Source organism: Dama dama, chromosome 4 (genome assembly GCF_033118175.1).
Source record: "Dama dama isolate Ldn47 chromosome 4, ASM3311817v1, whole genome shotgun sequence".
In the NCBI taxonomy this organism is placed as follows: domain Eukaryota; kingdom Metazoa; phylum Chordata; class Mammalia; order Artiodactyla; family Cervidae; genus Dama; species Dama dama.
The window spans coordinates 56,826,512-56,850,368 of record NC_083684.1 but is presented as its reverse complement, the minus strand read 5'-3'; the positions used below and the strand labels follow the sequence as shown (position 1 = coordinate 56,850,368).

The following is a 23,857-nucleotide window of genomic DNA, read 5'->3' as shown; positions in this document are numbered from 1 at the left end:
CCACAGAGACGGAAGAGACACAGGCAGATACAAGGAACATCGGAGAAAAACTCAAGAGATGCAAAGAGAAAAGCAGGGGAGGCTGTGGGGAGAGGTGGGGAAGCAGTGGACAGGAATCGTTGGGGGGGCGGAGGGGGCTCTCCCTTCTTCTCCAGATGCCCCCCCCAAACGCTGTCTCTCTCTCTCAGGAAGATGGATCCACCGCCCTCCCTGATGACAATGCTGTCTGCGCAAACTTTAATTAACACTTTGAGTTAATTAGTTCGAGATCATTTAGGAGTAAAATGTTTTTATTAGGGAGGCTGCGAGCCTGTTGATGGATGGGGCGCGATTCGCTCTTCCGCCCGCCGGGGACAGCCGGTAAACAGAAATCAATCAGGGGCCTCCCAACCCAGCCCCCACCCCCCACCCCAGGCCAAGCTCCCGGCCCATCCCAGGCCCCTGGGGCTCCCGGGTCCCCGAGTCCACCTCTCTCCCAGGTCCAGGCTTCCGGACCCTCAGCCTTGGCAGGACCCCCGCCCCGACTCCTTCCCGGGCTCTTGGGCCGAGAACCAAGGACCGATTCGCGGTCGCGGGGAGCGGTGGGGGGGGTGGGGGTGGGGTTGCTCCACGTGCTGCCGATCAGACCCTCCCTCAACTCCCTCCCACGGTCCCTGACTCCGCGTCCCCGGAACTTTCTCTTCGTCGTCTCGGCATCTCTGGCTGGCTGTCTCGTCGGGTCTCTGCGAGGCCGCCCCGCTGACGGCTTCATCAGGTGTCCGGGCGGCGGGGGCCGGGGGAGGGGGAGGCCGGGCCGGGCCAGGGGGAGGCCCGGGGCGGAGGGGGCGGGGGTTCCGGGGCCGATAAATCTTCATCAGGCGGCGGCGGGGGGGCCATTAGGCGCTAATGGGAAGATGGAGGGGCCTGTCGGCCGCGCGGGCCGGGCCTCATTTGTCCTGCTTCCCGCTCCATTGGCCGCCGCCCCCGCCCCCGCCCCGCCCCTCCCCCGCCGCCGCCGCCGCCGCCGCCGCCGCCCCTCCCCCGCCGCGCGCCCCATTTCCGCTTCCAACCTTTGGAAGGGATGGGTGGGGAGAGGGGGTGCAGAAAATCCGGGGGGAGGGTGGGGGTTGAAGACGGAGGGAGTTGGATGGCCGGGGAAGAGTTAGGAAAGGAGGAGGGGGCGTCGGAGGCGGAGGGGAAGGGGGTTAGGCCGCAGAGGCAGAGTTTAGAAAGTGGGCGACACGGATAGAAAGCAGGCGGAGGACGCGGGAAGAAGGTGCCGCGCCCAGGGGTCAGGACGTGGAGAAAGTAAACAGAACTCTCTGGAGGGAGGGAGAGCTCGGGAGGGGCACAGGGGACCCGAGAGGGGGCCTGGATCCCGGGAGGGTGGGGACGGGAACCTGGAGGGGCGCGGGGTTGGAATTAGGGAAGGGGTCGGATCACCGGCTCCAGCCTCCAGGGCGGGGGTCCCCGGGAAGGCGCGCGGGCGGCGTCCCCCGAGGCAGAGGCGCGGCCCCCGCCCGCCGCCGCCGCCGCCGCCCGCTCCCGGACTCGCGCCCCCCGCGCGTCCACTCTGATTTCTCGGCCCATTTTTCTTCCTCTCCTGTCACTCCGGCGCTCGCCCTCCCGCCGCCGGCTGCCCCGCCGCGCTCTGCTTCCCGCGGGAACCCCCGCCGCAGCCAGCCCCCGGGGCCGCAGCCCGGCTCTGCGCCGCAGCGCCCCCACGCCCGCCCGCCCGGGCCGCCTCTGTCTCCTCCAGACCCACGTATGCCAGGAGTGGGACCCCCAAATCAGTCATCCCAGAAATGGATCAGCCCGCAAGATCCGCAGGAGGGGCCCAGCCTTGGGGGCAGCACTGAAGCTGGGGTTCCCCAGACCTGGGGAAGGATGGGATCTTTAGCACTTCCGGGCCCCAGTCTCCAATTCCCCTAAAGGAGGCTGCAAACCCACAAACCAGGCGCCTGAGTCCCCACCATCTCTCAGAAATCCCTGAGAAATGAAATCCCAAGATGAGAGAGAAATCCCAAGCAGACCGTAGACCCCTGTGATCAGACCCATACCTTGAGCTGAGTCACCCCAAGCCATGTAAAGTTACTCAGACTCAGACACCCACTCTACCTACAGCCCAGCCCCAGACACCCCTAGACGAGGGTTCTGGACCTCAGCCCCACTCACTCCAAACTGCCATCCCAAGACACTGAGAGGATAAGGGAGCTGGGCCTCCGATCAGTCACCCCCAAATAAGTCAATAACTCTGCAAGTCACCCCTAAAGTAGACACTTATTCCCTCAGACTCATTCACCCCAGAGTTAGGCATCAGAGGCCCTAAAGTTGGCATGCCTAAACTAGACTTTCCTCACTGAACCCTAAGCAAACATTAGGACCTTGAGATAAGTCACCCAGGAGCTAGACAAACAGGCCCCCCAGATGCTGTCACCCCACTCAGGGCATGACTGCTGCTGTCAGACTAGGAAATGGGGCCGAGACTCGGTCACCCCAGAACTGAGCAACTCCAGTCCTGACAACTGGGCCCCCCCCAGACTCAATCAGTCCAAACTTGGGATCTGGGCCCCACCCTGCTTAAGATTCCCCCAAACGAGACGGTTGGCTGGCTCCTCAGACTCAGTGTCCACTGGGACAAGGTCAGGAGCCTCAGAGCAAGTCACCTTGACGTTAGTCATCTAGTTGCCCCAACAGACTCAGACACCACTCTCCCCACAGCCCAGCCTTGCATCTGGACCCAATCACTGGTAACTCTAACCGAGGCATTTGAATAACCAGCTTGACTAACTCCCCAACTTGGCCTCTGGAACTCCATCATCAATTGTCCTTAAAATGCACATCTGAGCTCCCTCCCCCATTACCTCCCCTAAGACTTGGGAACTTAATAAGTTAACCCACAAACTAGGCAGCTAGCCTCCCAACCTCAGGCATCCCCAAAGACAGGACTCTGACTGACACTGAAGCTTAGTGATCCCCAAATCGGCTCTCCTGGTTGCTCAGCTGGTAAAGAATCCGCCTGTAGTTCAGGAGACCCAGGTTCGATTCCTGGGTCGGGAAGATCCCCCTGGAGAAGGGGATAGACTACCCACTCCAATATTCTTGGGCTTCCCTGGTGGTTCAGCTGGTAAAAAATCCACTCTCAGTGCATTAGACCTGGGTTTGATCCCTGGGTTGGCACGATCCCTTGGAGAAGGTAACAGCTACCCACTCCAGGCCTGGAGAAATGGCCTGGACTGTACAGTCCATGGGGTTGCAAAGAGTCAGACACGACTGAGCAACTACAAACTACAGTCCCCAAACTATACCTCTGGCCCCCAACCTTCAGTTGTCCTACACTAACTATTAGTATCTCACAGGCTGTTACCCTAAAAGTAGGCACATCAAGCCAGGAACCCCCAAATCAGGCATGTGTAGCTGACCCTCAAGGTCAGTCATCCTGAAATAAATTCTGGGAACCTCATAATCAGAGAGACTCCAACTCAGAATGTAAGGTGCCTTCCTCAAACACCCGTGTGGTGGGTTGCGGTGGTCCCCCAAAAGATGCCCATGTCCTAACCTGCTAATGTGACATTATTGGATAAAGAGTCTTTGAAGATGTCATTAAGTTGGGGCTTCCCCGGTGGCTCCATGGTAAAGAATCCACCTGCCAACACAGGAGACACGGGTTTGATCCCTGGTCCAGGAAGATTCCATGTGCATGGGACAGCTAAGACCATGCACCACAACTGTTGAGCCTGCACTCCAGAGTTGCAGATCAGCAGCTACTGAAACCCCTACACCCTAGAACCCATGATCCGCAGCAAGAGAAGCCACTGCAATGAGAAGCCTGCACGCCACAATTAGAGAGTAGCCCCTGCTCACTGCAAACTAGAGAAAAGCCCATGGAGCGATGAAAACCCAGCATAGCAAAAAAAAAAAAATTAAAAAATTTTTTAAAATATTTCAGTTAAAAAAAAAAAGGATATCATTCAGTGATGGATCTCCAGATGTAGACCATCCTGCATTAGCTGGGGAGAGGTCCTAAATCCAGTGACGATGATGATGTCCTTATAAGAGACGGAAGAGAAGCAAGCCACAGAGGCAGAGAAGGCCATGTGAGGACCAAGGCAGGAAGAGACCAGGAAGTATCCTCCCCTGGAGGCTTTGCAGGGATCGCAGCCCTGTTGACATCTTCATTTGGGGCTTCTGGCCTCCAGAACTGGGAGAGAATAAATTTCTCCTGTTTTAAGCCACTTGGTTTGTTACCGGCCACAGGAGACTAATTCAAGCCCTCCCCAAGCCAAGTCTCTGTATCCCTAAGCTCAGTGATCCTCCCAGACTAGAAATGTGAACCCCTACAGTCAGATGCCTCAAGCTAGCTTCAATTCCCCAGCTCAAACTTCTGGATCTCAACCCAGTTACCTACCATCATGATGTTGGGGATCCACAGTCACCCCCAAATTTGTTAACTAAGTCCCGAGGCTCATCCAGCCCCCAAGTGTGTACATGGGTTCAGAGCCACTGTCACCGTTGAAATAAACGATGGGGACTTCCCTGGTGGTCCATCGGCTGGGGCTCCATGTTTCCATTGTGGGGGGCGTGGGTTCAGTCCTGGATCAGGGAACTGGGATCCCACATGCCAAGTGTCGTGGCCAAAAATTAAAAATAAAAGAATTTTTAAATAATTTAAAAAATAAAATAAGCAGTGGAATCCCCACCGGCAGTAATCCCTAACCTCTTCATCACCACTGTCTAAACAACACCCGACACTTGAGACACCTGAAAAAGAGACAGCTGGACCCCTGGTCTCAGTACCAAAGTAAAATAAGCAGTAGAAACTCCCTAGCTGGTAAACCTAAAGTCAGCGTCTGGGCTTCAAGGTTGGTTAACCCCAAACTAGGTATTGAGACCCCCACATTGAGCCACTCCTAAACCAGGCGTCTAGGCCCTCCAAGGGCTAAGCCTCAGTGTCGTCCCCCCTTAACTAGGCGCCTGGGTGATGAGCCTCAGACACCACTGTGTGCTGTGCCTCGTCGCTCGGGGCTGTCCGACTCTGCAACCCCATGGACTGTAGCCCACCGGCTCCTCCGTCCATGGGGGCTCTCCAGGCAAGAAGACTGGAGTGGGCTGCCATCTCCTCCAACCCCCACAATAGGCAACTCCAAACTCCATCACCCCTAAACCAGATACAAGGAAGCCCAGTGACAGTCACTTCACACCTTGGCTACTAGGCCTCAAGGCTCAGTGAACCCCAAATTGTATGTATTAATTGGTAATGCCCAGCTAGTCAAGCATTCCCCCTCTAAAATGCCCCCCAAAACTAGTCTTTTGATACACAAGAATGACACCCCCCAAGGAGGCATCTGAAGACAGAGTCAACTGCAGGTAACAAGGGGGGGTCCCCGTCAAACTTGACATCTAGGCCCCAGCTGTCATCCTGGGCTGGCACGTGGGCTCTCTGGTAGTCATCTCAACCTCACCATCTGGAAAGCCCATATTCGGCCCCCCAAACTAGACTTTGGGGCTTCCCTTGTAGCTCAGCTGGTAAAGAATCCGCCTGCAATGCAAGAGACCCCAATTCAATCCCTGGGTCGGGAAGATCCCCCTGGAGAAGGGCACAGCAACCCACTCGAGTATTCTTGCCTGAACAATCCCATGGACAGAGGAGCCTGGAGGGCTACAGTCCAGGGGTGGCAAAGAGTCGGACACGACTGAGCAGCTAAGCACAGCAAAACTAGACATCTGAGCAGCTGCCTCAGCTGTCCCCAGACTAGGGCTCTGGGGTCCCAGGACCTGCCATCGGGATGCCAGGGTAAGTCACCTCTACGTCAGCATTTAGGGCCCCAGCGTTAGTCCTCAAATTAGAATGCAAAGATGGTACTGATGAATCTATTTGCAGGGCAGCAATGGAGATGCAGACATAGAGAGACATTGGGGACACAGTGGGGGAGAGAGAAGGGAGGATGATCTGAGAGAGTAGCATTGAAACATACACATTACCATATGTAAGACAGGTAACATACACATTACCCTAGGTAAGATAGGTAACATATGGTAGGTAAGATAGGTAACACATGGTAGGACTGTAGCCTATCAGGTTCCTCCGTCCATCGAATTTTCTAGGCAAGAGTACTGGAGTGGGTTGCCATTTCCTTCTCCGGGGGATCTTCCCAACCCGGGGATCAAACCCGGGTCTCCCGCATTGCGGGCAGATGCTTTACCATCTGAGCCACCAGGGGAGTTGTAAGATAGACAGCCAGTGGGAATTTGCTCTGTGACACAGGGACCCAAAACTGGTGCTCTGTGACAACGTTGAGGGGTGGGATGGGGAGGGAGGTGGGAGGGAGGTTCTAGAGGGAGACATAGGTATGCTTATGGCTGATTCATGTTGGTGTATGGCAGACACCATCACAAGATTGTAATTATCTTCCAATTTAAAATAAAATAAAACTAGAGTATGGACCACAGTCTCACCCCTAAATTTACCTGGCTTCAGGGCCCCACAGTCGGTAAAGCCACAGCAAGTTCCTCTCAGAATACACACCTGAAACCCTTGGCAGGTCACCCACAAGCTTGGCATCTGGGCTCCCAGGGTCAGATACCCCCTATACCAGGGTGTGGGACACCCATGCTTAGCGAGCCCCAAACTTCAGTCAGCCCTAAAGTAATCAATAGGACCCCCAAATGAACATGTTGTTTAGTCGCTAGGTCGTGTCCGACTCTTTTGTGACCCGTGGACCGTAGCCTGCCAAGGCTCCTTTGTCCATGGGATTTCCCAGGCAAGAATACTGGAGTGGGTTGCCATTTTCTTTTCCCAGGGATCTTCCCAACCCAGGGATCGAACTCGCATCTCCTGCATTGGCAGGCGGGTTCTTTACCACTGAGCCATCTGGGAAGCCCCCACATGAGCAAAGGGGCTGCCAGATGTGGTCACCACTAAACCCCAAGCCAGTCAGTCTCAACTGGACAGCTGAGTCCCCAGGCTTACCCAGACTTGACGGGGAAGTGCCCCAGGAGGCCCCTCCAGTCTTACCATCCAGGCTGTCTCCTGCTGTCCCCATGGAAGTCTGCACTGTCACAGAGTTAGAACCTGGGCACCCAAATCAGGAACGTGGGCTCATGAGCAGCAAAACTTGGCAGGAGGGACTCCAGTCACCCCAAATTCAGGATCTTCCCAAAGTGGGGATCTGAGTCCCCAGTTTTCATCACCTGCAACAATGCACCTCAGCCACCACAACCACGTGCCCCCAGACTCGACCTTGACCTTCAGGATGCTGTTGCTTTTGATGAGGGCAGTTGAGCCAGCCTGATCCCCGAGCCAGAAAGCTCCACAGCCCACTGTGCCCCCGCCTCAGAGAGCGACTCCTCCCCCAAGGCCTACGTTTGGGTCTTGTCCTCGATCCCCACCCCGCACGCTGGGTATCTCTGCCCAGGACCCATCACCTCCACACTCACGTGCGGACGTATCCCTACCTTGAAAGCCCTCGGCCTTTCATGTTGCAGACATCCCCAGACCCAATCAAGAACCCCTCAAGTGGATCCTGGGCCCTGGGGTCCCAACCTCTTCTGTTCCACTTTTTTTTTTTTTTTGGTCTTATCACACGACTTGCGGGATCTTAGCTCCTCAACTGGGGATTGCACCTGAGCCCTCGGCAGTGGAAGCGGAACCTCTGGTCTGCCAGGGAATTTCTTCTCTGCTTTCAACAGCCAGACTCTTCAGCTTCAGTAACCCCTAAACAGGGCTGCACACCCAGGCCATGCTTACTCAGGGACCCCACCCCTGGGTGCAGGAGACCCCTGACTGAGTCCGTCCCAGGGACATTCAGGCACCAGCACTCTCAGATTCAGCATTTGGAAGACGCCATGTGCCCAGGCTCTGCACCCCAAACCAGAGGACTCGAGTGACAGTTTCTGCCTCCTCGGACTAAAACTGATTGTCCTTAGTCTGACCAGCTGCACAACCACACCCCCAGTCTCTGCGCCCCAAGCTAGACACCTGGGCTCCCCCTAACACCCACTACAGTCTGGACTCCTGGCCTAATGCCCCTAACTAGACCCTGAACCTTAATCTCTGTCATAAGAAACTAGGTCCCCCCACCCCCGTCACACCACCCTCAATGGAGCGCCAGACCCTTGGTATGGAAACATAGCCTGTCTCCACAATGCCATGTGTCATCTTGAATCGGGTCATTGGATCCCCAGGTTGCGTCTCCCCAGGCTAGGCAATTGAGTGCTCATCTGTCACTCCCAAGTAGACTAGCAGAACCCCAGTCTCTGACCCCCAACAAGGAACTCGGCCTCTGTCACCCACAGGAAGCAAGCTAGCCCCCCATCTCAGTTCCTTCCAACTCTCCACTGGCACCCCCATTCTCAGTTACCCCATCCATCACCCCCAAAGATATTTTGAGAACCCCAATTCTATCATTCCAAAGTAAATGGTTGGCCTCACAATTTCTGTCACCCTCAACTGAACCACTGTTCACATACATATGTGCATGCCAAGTCGCTTCAGTCGTGTCTGACTCTGCGACCCTATGGACTAGCCCACCAGGCTCCTCTGTCCATGGGATTCTCCAGGCAAGGATACTGGAGTGGGTTGCGTACCCTCCTCCAGGGGATCCTCCCGACCCAGGGATCGACCTTGCATCTCTTAGGTCTGCTGCGTTGGCGGGTGGGTTCTTTACCGCTAGTGCCGTTGTTCACGTGAATTGGCTCCAGATCCAGGGACAAGCAGTCTCTGTCACCTGGAAGGGAGAGATGCTGTCCCCCCACCTTTGTTACCTTTGATACCTGGTCTCATCACCTCAAACTAGACAGTTGATCCCAGTACCCATCTCTCCCAAATGGACAACTGAACCCTGATCACTGTCAACCCAAACTAGACAAAGGATGCCAGTCATCATCCCAGATTAGAAAACAAGACAGTTACCCCCAAAACACCCTGGATGCCAGTCTCTCAGTCCCACAACACAATCACACCCCAGGCTTTGTCACCCCAGATGCTCCCTGGGACCTCAGTCACTGTCATGTGAAATTAGACCCAGACCCCAACCTCGGTCACCCCAAATATGCTCTGGGACCTCAGTGTTTATTCCACAAAACTAGACAGACTTCAACCTCTGCCACCCCAAATACACTCTGAGATCCCAGTCACTGTCCTAACAAATGAGACAACCAGACCCCATTCTCTGTCTCCTCAAATACACCCTGGGACCCCAGTCTCTGATCCCCCAAACTAGACAACCTTTCTATCACCCCCAATATACCCTGGGACCATGGACTCTGTCTCCCCAAAGCCACACAGCCATGCCCCTGGTCTCTCACCCCAAATACACCTTGGAGCCCAAGATTATGATCCCCAAAACTAGATAACAGGCCCACAGCCAAACCCCCAAATATTCCTTGGCACCCCCAATTTGACCCTCAACAACCAGATTCCAGTCTGTCACTCCATATAGAACCAGAACCCTAAGCTCTGTCCCACGAAAGTAGGCAAGCAGACCTCCAGATTCTGTCAACTGAATGTCCCTGGAATCCAGTTTTTTCCCCACAAAAGGGTAAAATCAAACCCTCAGTCTCTGACACCCCAAATATGCCCTTGGACCCAGTCTCTGTCCCCCCTAAACAAGACAAGGGTACCTCTAGGCTCTGTCACTCCACACCAGGCACCTGGATACATAAAATGTCACCTCCAACGAGAGACCTGGTGCCCGGCCCCTGCAGCCTTCATATCAGTCAAACTCCAGTCTGTCATCCTCAACTGGTCAACCAGAACCCTGGTCTCACTTCTGCCAAACTAAACAAGCAAACTTCCATTCTACGTTACCCTAAATGCAACCCTGAAGTCACAATCATTTCATCCCCAAATGAACAACTGATCCCTAATCTCCAAACTAGGCAACTAACCTCCAAGTCTCCATCGCCCTAAACCAGGTTCTGAATCCCAGAACCTCTGGTCTCTGACACCTCAGTCTAAACACATGAATCCCCATTTCTTTTTTTTTTTTTTTTCTCTTCTGGCTGCCCTGGGTCTTCATTGCTCATGCTGTGCGGGCTTTCTCTAGTTTTGGTGAGCACGGACTTTCTCTAGTTGTGATGCACAAGTTTCCCACTGCAGTGGTTTCTCCTGCGGAGCACAGGCTCCTGAGCGCACAGGCTCCATAACTGTGGTGCACTGGCTTAGTTGCCCTGCAGCCTGTGGGATCTTCCCAGACCAGGGATCCGACCCATGTTCCCTGCATTGGCAGGCAGATTCTCAGCCACTGGGCCACCAGGGAAGTCCCTGAACTCCCACTTCTGATGTCCCAAGCCAGACATCTGGACCCCCAGGCTCTGGCACTTCACATTAGACAAAGAAACCCCACAGTCCTCTGAAATCTCATGACGATGGTAATCCTGGTCTCTGCCTCTCAAGACAGACAGGAGTCCAGTTGGTCTGTCATCCCAACGAGGCAACCAGACCTGTGGTGTCTGCCTCTTCATACTATCCAGGTGGTCACCCCAATGTCTTTCACCCAAACTAACACCCCTCTGCCCAGCGTCATCACCCTAAACTAGATAACCAGGCCTTTGGCCTCTATAACCCCGAGCCAGACAACCAGCCTTGTGTCTCTGAACCCCAAAAGAGATAATCAGACTACAAGTCTCAGACACCCCAGTGGAGCCCACCAGACCCCAGTTTCTAGCGCTCCAAACTAGAAATGGAATCTTCAATCTGGCATCCCAAACCTTAGAATTTTGGCGTCTCAGCCTAACAACTAGACTACCATTCTGTCACCCTCAAAAAGACTAGACCCCAACTCTGACACCCCTAAAGAAACTCCAGAGCCCAGTCTTGGTCACCAAAAACTAGACAATAAGACCCTCAGTCTGTCACCCCAGACTATACTAGTCCCCATTATCCCAACCTTGACAAGATCCCCAGTGCCTAACACCTCCCACAACTCTGCTCTCTGTCACTCCCAACCAGATAAAAGAGTCCCAGACCTGTCACTTAAACTTTGAGAACTAGGGACTTCCCTGGAAGTCCAGTGGTTAGGACTCCACACCTCCACTGCAGAGGGCGCAGGTTCAATCCCTGGTTGGGGAACTAAGATCCTACATGCAGCTTGCAGCGTGTCAAAAAAAGAGAAAAATTTGAGAACTAGATCCAGTGTTTTTAATCTCAAACTAGACAAGCAGACATTCTTTAAACTAAAAAAAAAAAAAATCTCCTGGGGAGTTCCCTGGTAGTCTAGTGGTTAGGATTCAGCGCTTTCACTGCCATGGCCTGGGGGTTCAAGCCCTGATTGGGGGACTGAGATTCCACAAGCCAGGTGACAGAACCAGGAAAAAAAGGCAAATGTTGTTTTAAAAAAAATCTCTCATTTGCTGTCACTTCACACTGGGCAAAGAGCCCCCCAATCCCTGGTGTCCTAAATTACACAAGGGCACCCCCAAGCTCTGTCACCACCAGCCAGACAGTATTTCCTGTCTCTGCCACCTCAAGGAAACAACCAGACTCCCATCAGGGGCCCCCCAGTGCAGGGGGCCCCCTACCTTGTCATCCCAGACTAGGGCCCTGGACTTCCAGTGTCACCAGGACTCCCAGTCTGTCACCTCAAGTCAGATAAATGACCTCCAACTTGACAACAGATCCTCAATTTCCGGGGCTTCTCAGGTGGTGCTAGTGGTAAAGAATCTACCTGGTAATTCAAGAGATCTGGGTTTGATCCCTGGGTCAGGAAGATCCCCTGGAGAAGGAGGTGGGCAACCCACACTACCCATTCCAGGATTCTTGCCTGGAGAATCCCACGGACAGAGGAGCCTGGCGGGCTATAGTCCACAGGGTCACAAAGAGTCAGACACGACTGAGGAACTGAGCACCCCAATTTCTATTACCCCAAATCAGGGACTGGACTCCAAGCTGTCACCCCAAACAAGACAATCAGATGCCCAGTCTGACACCCCAGGTGAAGGGCAAGCACTCCCTGATTCTGTCAATCTACACTGGACAAGTAGGTCCACTGTCCCTGTCACCCCAAACCTGAGCCAACGGGCTCTTCAGTCATGAAACTGACAGCCAGAGCCTCAATCTGTCACCCCGACCAGCCAGCTGGAACCCCAACCTCCATCACCAAAATAGACAACCAGACTTTTGGTTCTTGGTGAGACACCAAGTCCCCCAGTTTCTGTTACCCCAAAACAAACCTTTCAACTCCAGTTCAGGAAGGGATAGATAGGGAAGTGACCCCCTACTCATGAACAACCCCATGGAAGCTGCTGGTCTCAGGATCAGAATTAGGGACCTGGAGTCAGTCACCGCCAGATTAGGCCTCCGGCCCGAGTCCCAGCCTCCCACTCCCAGACCCGGGCTTTGACGCCTCGCCCCAGTGACCTCAGTCCCAGATCCTCGGGACTCCGGCCTCAGTCACCTTCAAACGAGGCGGTCTGACCGCATTCACTCCAGGCCCAGCGACGGAAACTGGGCAGAGTGACCACCCACCCTGATGGCAGGCTCCCCTGGGAATACTGGCATCTGGGTTAACAAACTGAACACCTTCAGCCATCCTCAAGCTGGGAACATGGCCTCTGAGCAGACCCAGGAGCCTGACCCGCAGCCGCAGACACTCCGAGTCTCCTCTGCCAGGAGGAGCCCATCCCCGGCGCCCTCCCGGGAGAGGGGCTGGAGGAAGCGCTTTTCCGCCCCCTGGTGGCAACCACTGGAACTGCGCCCCCGGTGCCTGGGAACACTGTGAACCCGCACACACGAGCCCCCTGGTCTCCCCATTTTGCCGAAAGCCTGGGGGTTCCCCTTGCCTGCACCCTCCCACAAAGGCCAGTCACCAAGCCCCCACCTTCATCTTCCTGAATCTTCTTTTCCTGTCCGTCCTTTCCATTTCACAGTCCCTGCCTCGTCTTCCCCAGCTTGGTTCATGCCCCATGATCTTACTGCCTCCAGCCCATCTCTCACAGGACCCCAAAGGATAGTGTTTTGTTTTTGTTTTTGTTTTTTTGCCACACTGCGCGGCTTGTGGGATCTTAGTTCCCCACTAGGGATTGAACCTGTGTCCCCTGCAGAGGAAGCACAGAGTCTTAACCACTAGACCTCCAAGGGAAGTTGCTTGGGGATATTCCTGACATTCATACCTGACCTTCTCCCTTCCTTGCTCAAAAGCCTTCCATAGTTTCACATTGCCTTAAGCTGTAGTTCAAAAGCTCCGCGTGGCTCCCAGGTCCCGCCTGCTCTGGCCCCTGACATCCTCCTCAGGGTCACCCCTTTATCACTCCCTTCACCGCAGCCACAGCAGTGCCGTGTCATTGAGCAAGTCCTGCCTCAGGGCCTTTGCACTTGCAATTCCCTCGAGCCAGAACACTCTTCCCCGAGACCTCTGAAGGGTGAGCTCCTCCTCACTGCCCGCAAGTCCCTGCCCCTCCACTCTAGTCTAGCCCCTGCCTTCCACAATTACCCTTTAGTCACATCCAGTCTCCTGTTTCATAGGCTTGGCTGTCTGAGAGCTTCCTATTGGTTGGTTGTTTGGTCCATGAATGTGAGTTCCAAGAAGGCAGGGCCTCAATTGTGGTGCTGTTCTTTCTTCAACGGTGGTGCTGTTGTTTTTAAGCCAGCATGTCTAGTAAAAACAGGATAGCAGCTATAGATGTAATGTTATATTATTTACCTAATCACACTTTTTGGCCATGCTGTGCGGCATGCGGGATCTTAGTTCCCTAACCAGGAATCGAACCCTGGTCCCCATAGTGAAAGTGCCAAGTCCTAACCACTAGACCACCAGTGAATTCCCTGACATTTTAAAAAGTAAAGAAAAAAGTGAAAATACTAATTTACCCTAACATATCCAACCCTAGCATATCCAACAGGTACCCAACGTATCTACCAGCTTCCCAGGTGGCTTAGTGGTGAAGAATCTGCCTGCAATGCAGGAGACTCCAGTTAGAACCCTGGGTTGGGAAGATCCCCTGGAGAAGGAAATGGCAACCCACTCTAGTATTCTTACCTGGAGAATCCCACAGATAGAAGAGCCTGGTGGGCTACATTCCATGGGGGTCACAAGAGTTGGACATGATTTAGCGACTAAACAACAACAACATCCAACCGATTATCCTTCCAACACATACCCAATATAAAAATTATTAATGAGATATTTTACACTCTTTTCCGACTAAGTCTTTGAAACCTGGTGTGTATTTTATACTCACAGCACGTCTCAACCCAGATCAGCCATGTTTCAAGTAGCTCATAGCCATATATGGCTATGAAGTCACTCAGTTGTGTCTGACTCTTTTGCAGCCCCACAAGCTGTAGTCTGCCAGGCTTCTCTGTCCATGGGATTTCCCGGGCAAGGATACTGGAGTGGGTTGCCATTTCCTTCTCCAGGGGATCTTCCCGACCTAGGGACCGAACGCAGGTCTCCTGCGTTGCAAGCAGACTCTACCGTCTGAGCCACCAGGGAAGCCTGCCATACCTGGCTGATGGCCACCATATGTAACAGAATTCCGGAACAATACTGGGCACTCAGTTCAGTTCAGTCATTCAGTCGTGTCCAACTCTTTGCGACCCCAAGAACCGCAGCACGCCAGGCCTCCCTGTTCATCACCAACTCCCTGAGTTTACCCAAACTCATGTCCATTGATTCAGTGATGCCATTTAACCATGTCATCCTCTGTTGTCCCCTTCTCCTCCTGCCTTCAATCTTTCCCAACATCAGGGTCTTTTCCAATGAGTCACCTCTTCGCATCAGGTGGCGAAAATATTGGAGTTTCAGCTTCAACATCAGTCCTTCCAATGAACACCCAGGACTGATCTCCTTTAGGATGGACTGGTTGGATCTCCTTGCAGTCCAAGGGACTCACAAGAGTCTTCTCCAACACCACAGTTCAAAAGTGTCAATTCTTCATCACTCAGCTTTCTTCACAGTCCAACTCTCACATCCATACGTGACTACTGGAAAAACCATAGCCTTGACTAGACGGACCTTTGTTGACAAAGTAATGTCTCTGCTTTTTAATATGCTGTCTAGGTTGGTCATAACTTTCCTTCCAAGGAGTAAGCATCTTTTAATTTCATGGCTGCAGTCAACATCTGCAGTGATTTTGAAGCCCCCAAAAATAAATTCAGCCACTATTTCCACCGTTTCCCCATCTAATTGCCAAGAAGTGATGGGACTGGATGCCATGATCTTAGTTTTCTGAATGTTGAGCTTTAAGCCAACTTTTTCACTCTCCTTTTTCATTTTCATCAAGAGGCTCTTTAGTTCTTCTTCGCTTTCTGCCATAAGGGTGGTGTCATCTGCATATCTGAGGTTATTGATATTTCTCCCGGCAATCTTGATTCCAGCTTGTGCTTCATCCATACCAGCGTTTCTCATGATGTACTCTGCATATAAGTTAAATAAGCAGGGTGACATTATACAGCCTTGACGTACTCCTTTTCCTATTTGGAACCAGTTGTTGTTCCATGTCCAGTTCTAACTGTTGCTTCCTGACCTGCATACAGGTTTCTCAAGGGGCAGGTCAGGTGGTCTGGTATTCCCATCTCTTTCAGAATTTTCCACAGTTTATTGTGATCCACACAGTCAAAGGCTTCGGCGTAGTCAATAAAGCAGAAATAGATGTTTTTCTGGAACTCTCTTGCTTTCTCGATGATCCAGCAAATGTTGGCAATTTGATCTCTGGTTCCTCTGCCTTTTCTAAAACCAGCTTGAACATCTGGAAGTTCACATATTGCTTAAGCCTGGCTTGGAGAATTTTGAGCATTACTTTACTAGTGTGTGAAATGAGTGCAGTTGTGTGGTAGTTTGAGCATTCTTTGGCATTGCCTTTCTTTGGGATTGGAATGAAAACTGGCCTTTTCCAGTCCTGTGGCCACTGTGCACTCAGTGGACCCTCAATAAACACTTGCTGAAAAGAATTCTGAACCAGTGAGTTTTGACGAGACCGGAGGTTGGGGAGGCCAGCCTCAGCTGGCTGTGTGGGGCACTGTGCCTCTGCTAGGCCGCTTCACCCGCGGCTCTTCCTGTGGCCGGCTCTGGGTCCCTCAGAGCGCACGGGAATGTCACCTCCTGAGAGAGCCCTCCTGGACCCGCCCCTCTGAAGTGGCTCTTCAGCCCCGTCTGTCACTTCTTTGTCGTCTCGCCTGCCAACTGCTTTCCCTGCCACGTGCCTTTCTTCTTAGTCTGTGGTTGTACCACAGCGGCCTTCACGTTACAGCGAAGGGCCAAGTGCGTCTCTCTCACCTCACTCAGGAAAACCAACGTCCCTCCCCACCAGAGGGAGGGCAGTCCTCCCGTCCACCCGCCCCCGTCTGCTCCAGCCACACGGGCCTCCCCGCTGTTCCTCAGACCTCCAGGCCCACTGCTGTCTCCTGGCATTTGCACCTACCATTTCCTCTCACCAGAACGTTCTCCCTCTGGGAGGGAGGGATCTGTGGCTGCTCCCGCTCTCAACTTATTATTATTCAGGGGCTTCCCTGATAGCTCAATTGGTAAAGAACCCGCCTGCAATGCAGGATACCTGGGTTCGATCCCTGGGTTGGGAAGATCTCCTGAAGGAAAAGGCTACCCACTCCAGTATTCTGGCCCGGAGAATCCATGGACTATACAGTCCATGGGGTCGCAAAGAGTTGGACACGCCTGAGCGACTTTCACTCACTTCACAAACTAAAGGTGATTAGCCACCAATATCTAAGTGTGAAAGCTAGTAGGTCTTTTTCCAAAAAAAATTTTTTTTCCACACCACATGGCTTATGGGATCTTAATTCCCTGACCAGGGACTGACCCTGGGTCCCTGGCAGTGAAAGCAAGGAGTCCTAACCACTGGACCACCAGGGAATTCCCTCCCTCACTCAATTTTTTTTTTAACATGATTTATGTATTTAAATTGTTTGGCTGGGCTGGGTCTTCCTTGCTGGGCACGGGGCGGGGGTGGGGGGCTTCTCTCGTTTCAGAGTGGAGCCTCTAGGTGCGTGGGCTCAGTAGCTGTGGCACATGGGCTTAGCTGGCCCGCAACATGTGGAATCTTCCTGGCGTAGGGATCAAACTGGTGCTCCCTGAATTGGCAGGCAGATTCTTAATCGCTGGAACCACCAGTGAAGTCTGCCTCACTCAATTTAAGTCTTCACTGAACATCACCTCAGGGAAGCTTCTTAAACCTATAACTCATTTCCAGAACTTCCTCTATGAAGAGTTACCATGAAGATGGCGATCCTTAGAGAGGCTTTGCTTGGGTAGTGGCCCTTGTCTGGCCTCTGGGAACCTGGATTTCGGCAGGGTCCTTGCTGCTCCCTGAAAGAATGGCTCTTGTGTCTACACTGTTTGTGCAAACCACATTGTTTATGCTGAAGACCTGCTTTCTTTCTGGGTACTGAGTCTGTGATGAACTTCTCTGCAGACAGCATTTCACTGTTGTGGCAACTGCACTCAATCTGGTGACTGCACTGGGAGAGGGCTCTGGGAAGCTTGTGGTTTCTTCTGGACTTCGCCCCACGTGCCTTTTTTTTCTTTGCTGATTTTGCCTCATAGGTAACAGTGCCTGTAATGCAGGAGAACTGGGTTTGATCCCTGGATCGGGAAGATCCCCTAGAGAAGGGCATGGCAACCCACTGCAGTGTTCTTGCCTGGAGAATTCCATGGACAGAGGAGCCTGGTGGGCTACAGTCCATGGGGTCACAAAGTGTCAGACACAACTATGTGACATTTTGCTTCATAACCTTTCATGATAATAAATCACAGCTGTGAATACGGCTGGTGCCCGAGTCCTGAGTCCTCCTAGCAAATCATGAAACATGGGGGTGATCTCAGGGGCCCCGACATACTCTTTTCTCCTCCTTAGACCTTGTCGCCACTGACCATCCTATCATATTTGCTATTTATCTTGCTTATTGTACACTTCCCACCCCCACCTGTGTCCACGGCCCACCCCCACCTTCTTGGTCTCTGCAGGACCCTAGCATCACCAGCACAGACCCACAGAAGACCTCGGGAGAATATTTGCTGGACAACTGTAACAGTTTTATTCCCAAAGCTGGAGTCCCTCCCTGGTCTTGACGTGGGAAAGGGGCCTTTGGCCGGAGCGGAGTGAACAGGGGCAGCTGGCTCCAGAGGCTGGCGGGCCCGCGAAGCCACATCACACGGGTTCCATCTGCAGCTCCTCCCCGTCCACAGCCTCCATCTGGTGGAAGGCGGCGTGGGAGCCGATGACTACGAGAGTGGCTCCTGCAGGCAAATGGGCAGTTCAGGGCCTGGTGGCCTCACCTGGCCCCCACCGCCCACCATGCTGCCCAGAGCCTGTACTCACCCAGGACCCAGAACACGGCAGAGCCCGCGCCAGCCAGCCAGAAGAAGGGAAAGGAGACGCCCCCGGCCAGGGCATACTGATGGGCAGGGCTCACCTCACGGCCTGCGGGGCAGAGGGCACTGGGGCAGCTGTTCTGACTCGTGCCTCCTCCCAGAGTAACCCCTGATGCTCCCCCAAAACTCTGGTCTTGCAAGCTCCAGGAGCCTCAGGGTCTAATCTAAACTTGTGCCAAGGCCCTCCAGCCCTTGGCCCCACCCACTGACCGTGGGAACACAGAGTGCCTTCCTCAGCCCCCTGCCCTCTGCCCTTCAACCCCACTTCTGCTAGGAAGCTCCCAGCCTCCCTCTCCTGACTATAGTTCTCCTGCTCCAACCTGCCCTCGCGCAGATCTGGAACCTCCGACTGGCAGCCCAAGAGCCAAGTCTGACCTGGGGATGTGTCTTTTGAGTCTGCACATTATTCCACCAGAATTTGGTTTGTGGCTGCCGGAAAAACTGGATAATTTCACATAACAATAGGCCGGCCCTCTGTATCCAAGGATGGAAACCCGTGGATCATTGTACTACATCATTTTTCATAAGGGACCTGAGCATCGGTGGACTTTGCCATCCATGTGGGGGCTCCTGGAACAATCCCCTATGGACACCAAGGGGCGGCTGTACAGAAGTCTGGCTTCTCGTGGTGGAGTGGAAGGTCAGATCTGCAGGTACTGGTGGCAGCAATGGCTGGAGCCAAGTCGTGTCTATGCTCCAAGCGCTCCCTCCACGCCCTGGGCTAGCCCGATGCGCCCCTCCACCCAGCCCACCTTTGTCATGTACATGACCAGCAGGCTTCTGAAGCATTCTATCTTAGGTCTACCTGTCCATCTGAGCCCAATTCCCCCTTATCCCCACTCCAAAGCCCTTGAGCATCTCCTAGTTGGGAACTCAGGGCCGTCTGTTATTTCTAAACCCTCTGCCAGCACTGCACATAATGTGTGACTTAGTTCCCTGACCGGGGACGGAACCCATGCCCCCTGCGTTGGAAGCATGGTCTTAACCACTGAACCACCAGGGAAGTCCCCAGGCCTGTCTTTCTTCTCAGCGGTGTTTCCGGTGCCAGTCTTGGACCACCTGAGCCACAAGGCTCAGCTTCCCTCTCTGAGAAATCCCAAGATTTCCACTTCTACCCCACGAAGCAGGAAAGGGGGAGCATGGATATAGGCCAGTGGGAAGTCGCCACCTGGTGGCCGATGTGGGTACGTGCAGCTGACGTTTTTGGCAGGAGGTTTAGGCAGGAGGGAGAGGGAAGGAGGAGGTTTTGAGGATTCAGGCGGAGGTGGGTTCTGGGGTATCTTCTGCACTTGGGGGATAGCAATTTTGGGGGGCTGAGAGTGGGTGGGAGCATCAGGTGTGTCTGAGACTTTACGGGACCGAATTTGGAGGAATCTAGTGTAGATAGAGGCTTGGGCAGACGTGGGTTCAAAAGGACCTGGGTTTGATGTCAAAATGTTTGCGTTCCAAGAGACCAGGGTGTGAAGAGTCTGGGCAAGGGATTTCTCACCGAACAGCACAAACTTGGACTGCAGCGTGCGCAGATAGAGGATGTAGCAGGCGCCAAAGAAGACAGCCAGAGCCACCAGCAGCATGGGAGACGTCGCCCTGGAAGCGGGCAGGGAGCCATGTGTCAGGGAGCTGGGGCTAGGCCAGACAAGGAGGCCCTGACCTTCCCACCGGCGGATGGCAGGAGATCTGCTTGGGGCCGGGGAAGCCTAGGTCACATTTGGTCACACTGAATCCTGGCCAGGTTGATGGGGGGGACTACGGACCTGGCCCTTCGGTGAAAACTTCCGGCAGAACTATCCCACGGGAATGGGGCCTGGGCAGTGAGAGGTGGGGCCGGATGCAGAGGGCGGGGTCGGCCAGCGCGGGCCACGCAGCCTGGTGGGGGTGGGGACGGGGGCGCGGACGGGCCGCAGAGGCACTCACACACAGTACAGGATGAGGCCCAGAAACACGAAGACATAGTTGCTCTGGTAGTACTCCACGTTGCGTACGAGGCGCTGGCACAGCTCGCCCAGGTTGCGGGGCCGCGAGAAGCGCCGCTGGTCCACGAAGGAGCCCCAGGACCGGATGGTCGCACGGCGCCGCTCCAGCCACTCACGGCCCGCGCCAGATGGAATCAGTTTCGGCAGCAGGGTCCTGGTGGGTGAGGGGCCACGTCAGCGATCGACCGACCGGGATGGAGTCCGGACCCCCCAGCAAGAAGAGGACCGAGGGGGCCGGACTCCGGGGTTCTGGGGTGGATAATGGCCCCAGGCTCCTAGATCTCAGGGGAGATAGGGGCTGAGGGCCCAGACTCCAAAGTCCTCGAAGAGGACAACAGAGGCCCAAACTCTTATGTCTAGAGGCCGGGATTCCTAGGACCCCCAGGGAGGAGGGGTCGGGGGACCAGGACTCCCGGGTCTCGGTTGCTCACGCGGCGCTCAGTCCTTCCGCCTCGGCATCCCTCTGCTGGTCCTTCTCGGCCGCCATGTCTGTGTTGTCTGGGGAAGAACTAAGGAGCCCAGGGCTCTGCAGACCCCGCGGGCCCCGCCCGAGCCCGGCCTCACCCAGCAGAGCTGGAGCGGACGTGTAGTCGTTCTGGAGCCGCTGGGGAACGGTAGTTCTGCTGTCGAGCATTATGGGAGTTGTAGTCCTGATGGTGCCGGCGAGAATAGGCACCATGATGGTGGTGTGACTCGCGACGCACTTTGGGAGTTGTAGTCGTGTAAAATAACCCAGAGCCCCTCTGAGCATTGTGGGAGTTGTAGTTTCCGAATTAGGACGCGTGGAGTCGGGGAAGGTGGGCTGTCAAGAGTCAGGGCGTTAGGCGAGCTCTAAAGGCAAGACGACGCTGTGTACTCCCCGTGCAGGCTATAATGGGGACCGTGTAGAGCTGTCATTCTGTCTCTAGGAGGTATAAAAAAACACTTGATAAAACACTCAGATGTTCTGATTCAGCAGATCTAGGGCGAGACCCTTCATCCGCGTTTCTAACAAGTTTCTAGGTGATGTTGATGCTTCTGTTCCATGGCCCACATTTTGAATAGCAAGACTGTAAAGAATTCGTGGGAGTCTATTCCTTCCTTCTTTAAGAGGCTAGTGATGGGGCCGTGGTTGCTGGAGGGGGTGTCTAAGGTGGGGAGCAAAACTTCACCCCCACCCTTGGGCTCCCAAGGTAGAATCGATTAGGATTAGGAATCTAGGCATGCCCCTGCCCTGGTGGAGGGAAGTGTAGGAAAAGGCTGAGATTTTTTTTTTTTTTTCATGTTTTCATTCAGTTTTATTGAAGGGATGAGAATTTTTTAAAGATGTAGATGTCATAACTAAAGGAGCTGGGATTCTGGGGTCAGAGGTCAAACTTCAAGCTGTGTTGACCTCATCACCTCCCTGAACCTCAGTGTTTTCATCTGGACAGTAACGATCCTGGGGGTACCACACTCATGGGATTGAGATTGGGTTGAATGATTCATGTAAAGTGCCTGAAAGAGTCTTGATATTTCACAACTGTTCGGTAAACAGTAGTCCATGCTATTGCCACTACATTATCATGGCTGTTATAATTATTTCTAGAGTTCAGCTTTCTCAAAAAATTTTAAAAATTTTATTTGTTTACTTTGGGCTACATCAACTCTTAGTTACAACACATCAACTCTTAGTTACAACTCTTAGTTGCTTTGTGACATGTGGGATCTTGGTTCCCAGACCAGGGATCGAACCCAGGTCCCCGGCATTGGAAGGTGGATTCTTAAGTACTGTATCACCAGGGAAGTCCCAGCCTTCTCACTAGCCCCTTGGATGTTCCAAACAGTGGCTGGTGTCTGAGACATGGGCCTTTCTTTCCCCTGGTTCCCAAAATCTTAACACTCTCAGTCTTTGCCCGTGCTGCGGGGTGAGTTGTAGAAAACCAGCCAGAGTTCTAAGGGGGTGCACCAGAATGACCTCAAGAAATGTGTAGAAGTTTCAGGGAGCCTGGGCTTCCTTACACAGACTGAGAACCTCATTTTCCAAGGCTGGGTGGGGCTAAAGGAAAATACCCAATGAGATATTTGGCGGCTCAGACGGTAAAGAATCTGCCTGCAATGCGGAAGACCCGGGTTCGATCCCTGGGTCGGGAAGATCTCCTGGAGATGGGAATGGCTACCCACTCTAGTTTTCTTGCCTGGAGAATTCCATGGACAGAGGAGCCTTGCAGGCTATGGGGTCAAGTGAGCAACTAACATTTTCACTTTTCCTCTTTGTCAACCCCAGGCTTTTAGTAGAAGCTTGTTCAGATTTCCCACTTGGGTCGAGTTGGGCTTCAGGAAATCGGCGTAGGGGGTTTTCTGTGAGTCCACAGTTAGTCCAGAGCATTAATGGGGGAGCATCCCCCTGATTTCAAAGTAATGGGAGCAGTGGAGGTAACTGGAAGAGCCCCCAAGAGGAAGATGAGTCTTGAGGAGCAGAGGGTTGGAGGCAGAGACCCAACTGCCTTCTTCCAGGGCCAACCTTGGGGAAATGGGATTTAACTTTTGTTATGAGAGCTCTGGGGCTTCCTCATAGAACACAAATAAAAGTAATTTCACTCATAACTCATGTTTGTGTTCCTGTGAGTACTTGCTCAGAGCAGAGCACATAACAAGCAAAGGCCTGGAGGTGTCAAAAGGTATGGGCTGTGGACAGTGGGGTCGAGAGGCAAGGACATTGTGGGGAGGGACCCTCTGAGTGGGGCAGGGGGGACTTGGCATAAGGGCAATGGGAGGGAGGAGCCCCTTGAAACAGGGATTGTGGGAGGAAGCCCTAAGGCAGAGATATTGTGAGAGATGGGAAGATCCCTGAGACAGGGGGATGAGGGGAGACCAGGGAAAAGGTGCCTATAGCAAGTGAGCCATGAATTAGGGGGATGGCCAGAGATAAGGGGGTCCCTCCAGCCTGAGGCCTCCTTCCTGCCTCTTGGATCCCTGGAAGAAATGGAGCTGGGAGAGTAGGAAGATAGACAATTGGAAACCTGGGTTTCCGAAATCTGCTGTGTGACCTCAAGGAAATCCCTGCCCTCTCTGGGCCTCAGATTGCTCACCTGTCTATGGGAGTATTCCTCACCCTGTACCTGATGAATAAAGGAGGTTCTCTGGCCTCCCTCAGGGATGTCCAGGCTCACAACACTTACCAGGACCAGGCTTTGCCCTGGGCGTCACAGGCGGTGTCTGGTCACGGCCCCTATCCTCCGACTGTCTTCCCCTTCAGATTAAGGCACTCTTCCTCAGCACTGTCTTGTGCAGTGGGCATGCACACACACTCACACTCATGTGGACTCTCAGCATCCCAGACATTTGAGCTGGGAGGCAGGTAGGCCAAGGACCAGCCCCAGGCCCTCCTCTCACTGCCAGCTCTGTTATAAAGGCCGTCTCAAGGGAAGTGGTAGGGCTGCCCAACCAGAAGGGCTAAAATTCAAAAGACTGACAATAGCAAGTGTTGACAAGGATGTGGAGCAACTGGAACTTTGATACATTGTGGCAATGCTGATGACACAAGAGCTTTGGAAAGGGCTGGCTATTTCTGTGAAAGGTAAACACAGTCTATCCCCAGTCAGCAATTACATTTCTAGG

At 53.7% G+C, this 23,857-nt stretch overlaps 1 protein-coding gene across 1 annotated transcript; it reads right to left on the bottom strand.

The window, feature by feature from the left end:
• Positions 1–17,944: 17,944 nt before the first annotated feature.
• On the bottom strand, positions 17,945–20,904 carry RABAC1 (Rab acceptor 1). The gene is made up of 5 exons (XM_061139445.1): positions 20,710–20,904; positions 20,220–20,432; positions 19,795–19,892; positions 18,253–18,354; positions 17,945–18,170 (listed from the first exon to the last, which is right to left on the bottom strand). Exons 1-5 carry the CDS (start codon positions 20,763–20,765, stop codon positions 18,082–18,084), a joined length of 558 nt encoding a protein of 185 aa, XP_060995428.1. The 5' UTR covers positions 20,766–20,904; the 3' UTR covers positions 17,945–18,081.
• Between the last annotated feature and the right edge of the window lie 2,953 nt (positions 20,905–23,857).

What these genes read in the sequence shown, in the direction of transcription:
- RABAC1 (XM_061139445.1), bottom strand. Translation starts at nt 20,765, where the DNA reads ATGGCGGCCGAGAAGGACCAGCAGAGGGATGCCGAGGCGGAAGGACTG. An exon ending in GTCCAAGTTTGTGCTGTTCG is followed by an intron (nt 18,355 to 19,794) that starts GTGAGAAATCCC and finishes TCTGCCCCGCAG; the next exon opens with GCCGTGAGGTGAGCCCTGCC. An exon ending in TGCCGTGTTCTGGGTCCTGG is followed by an intron (nt 18,171 to 18,252) that starts GTGAGTACAGGC and finishes ATTTGCCTGCAG; the next exon opens with GAGCCACTCTCGTAGTCATC.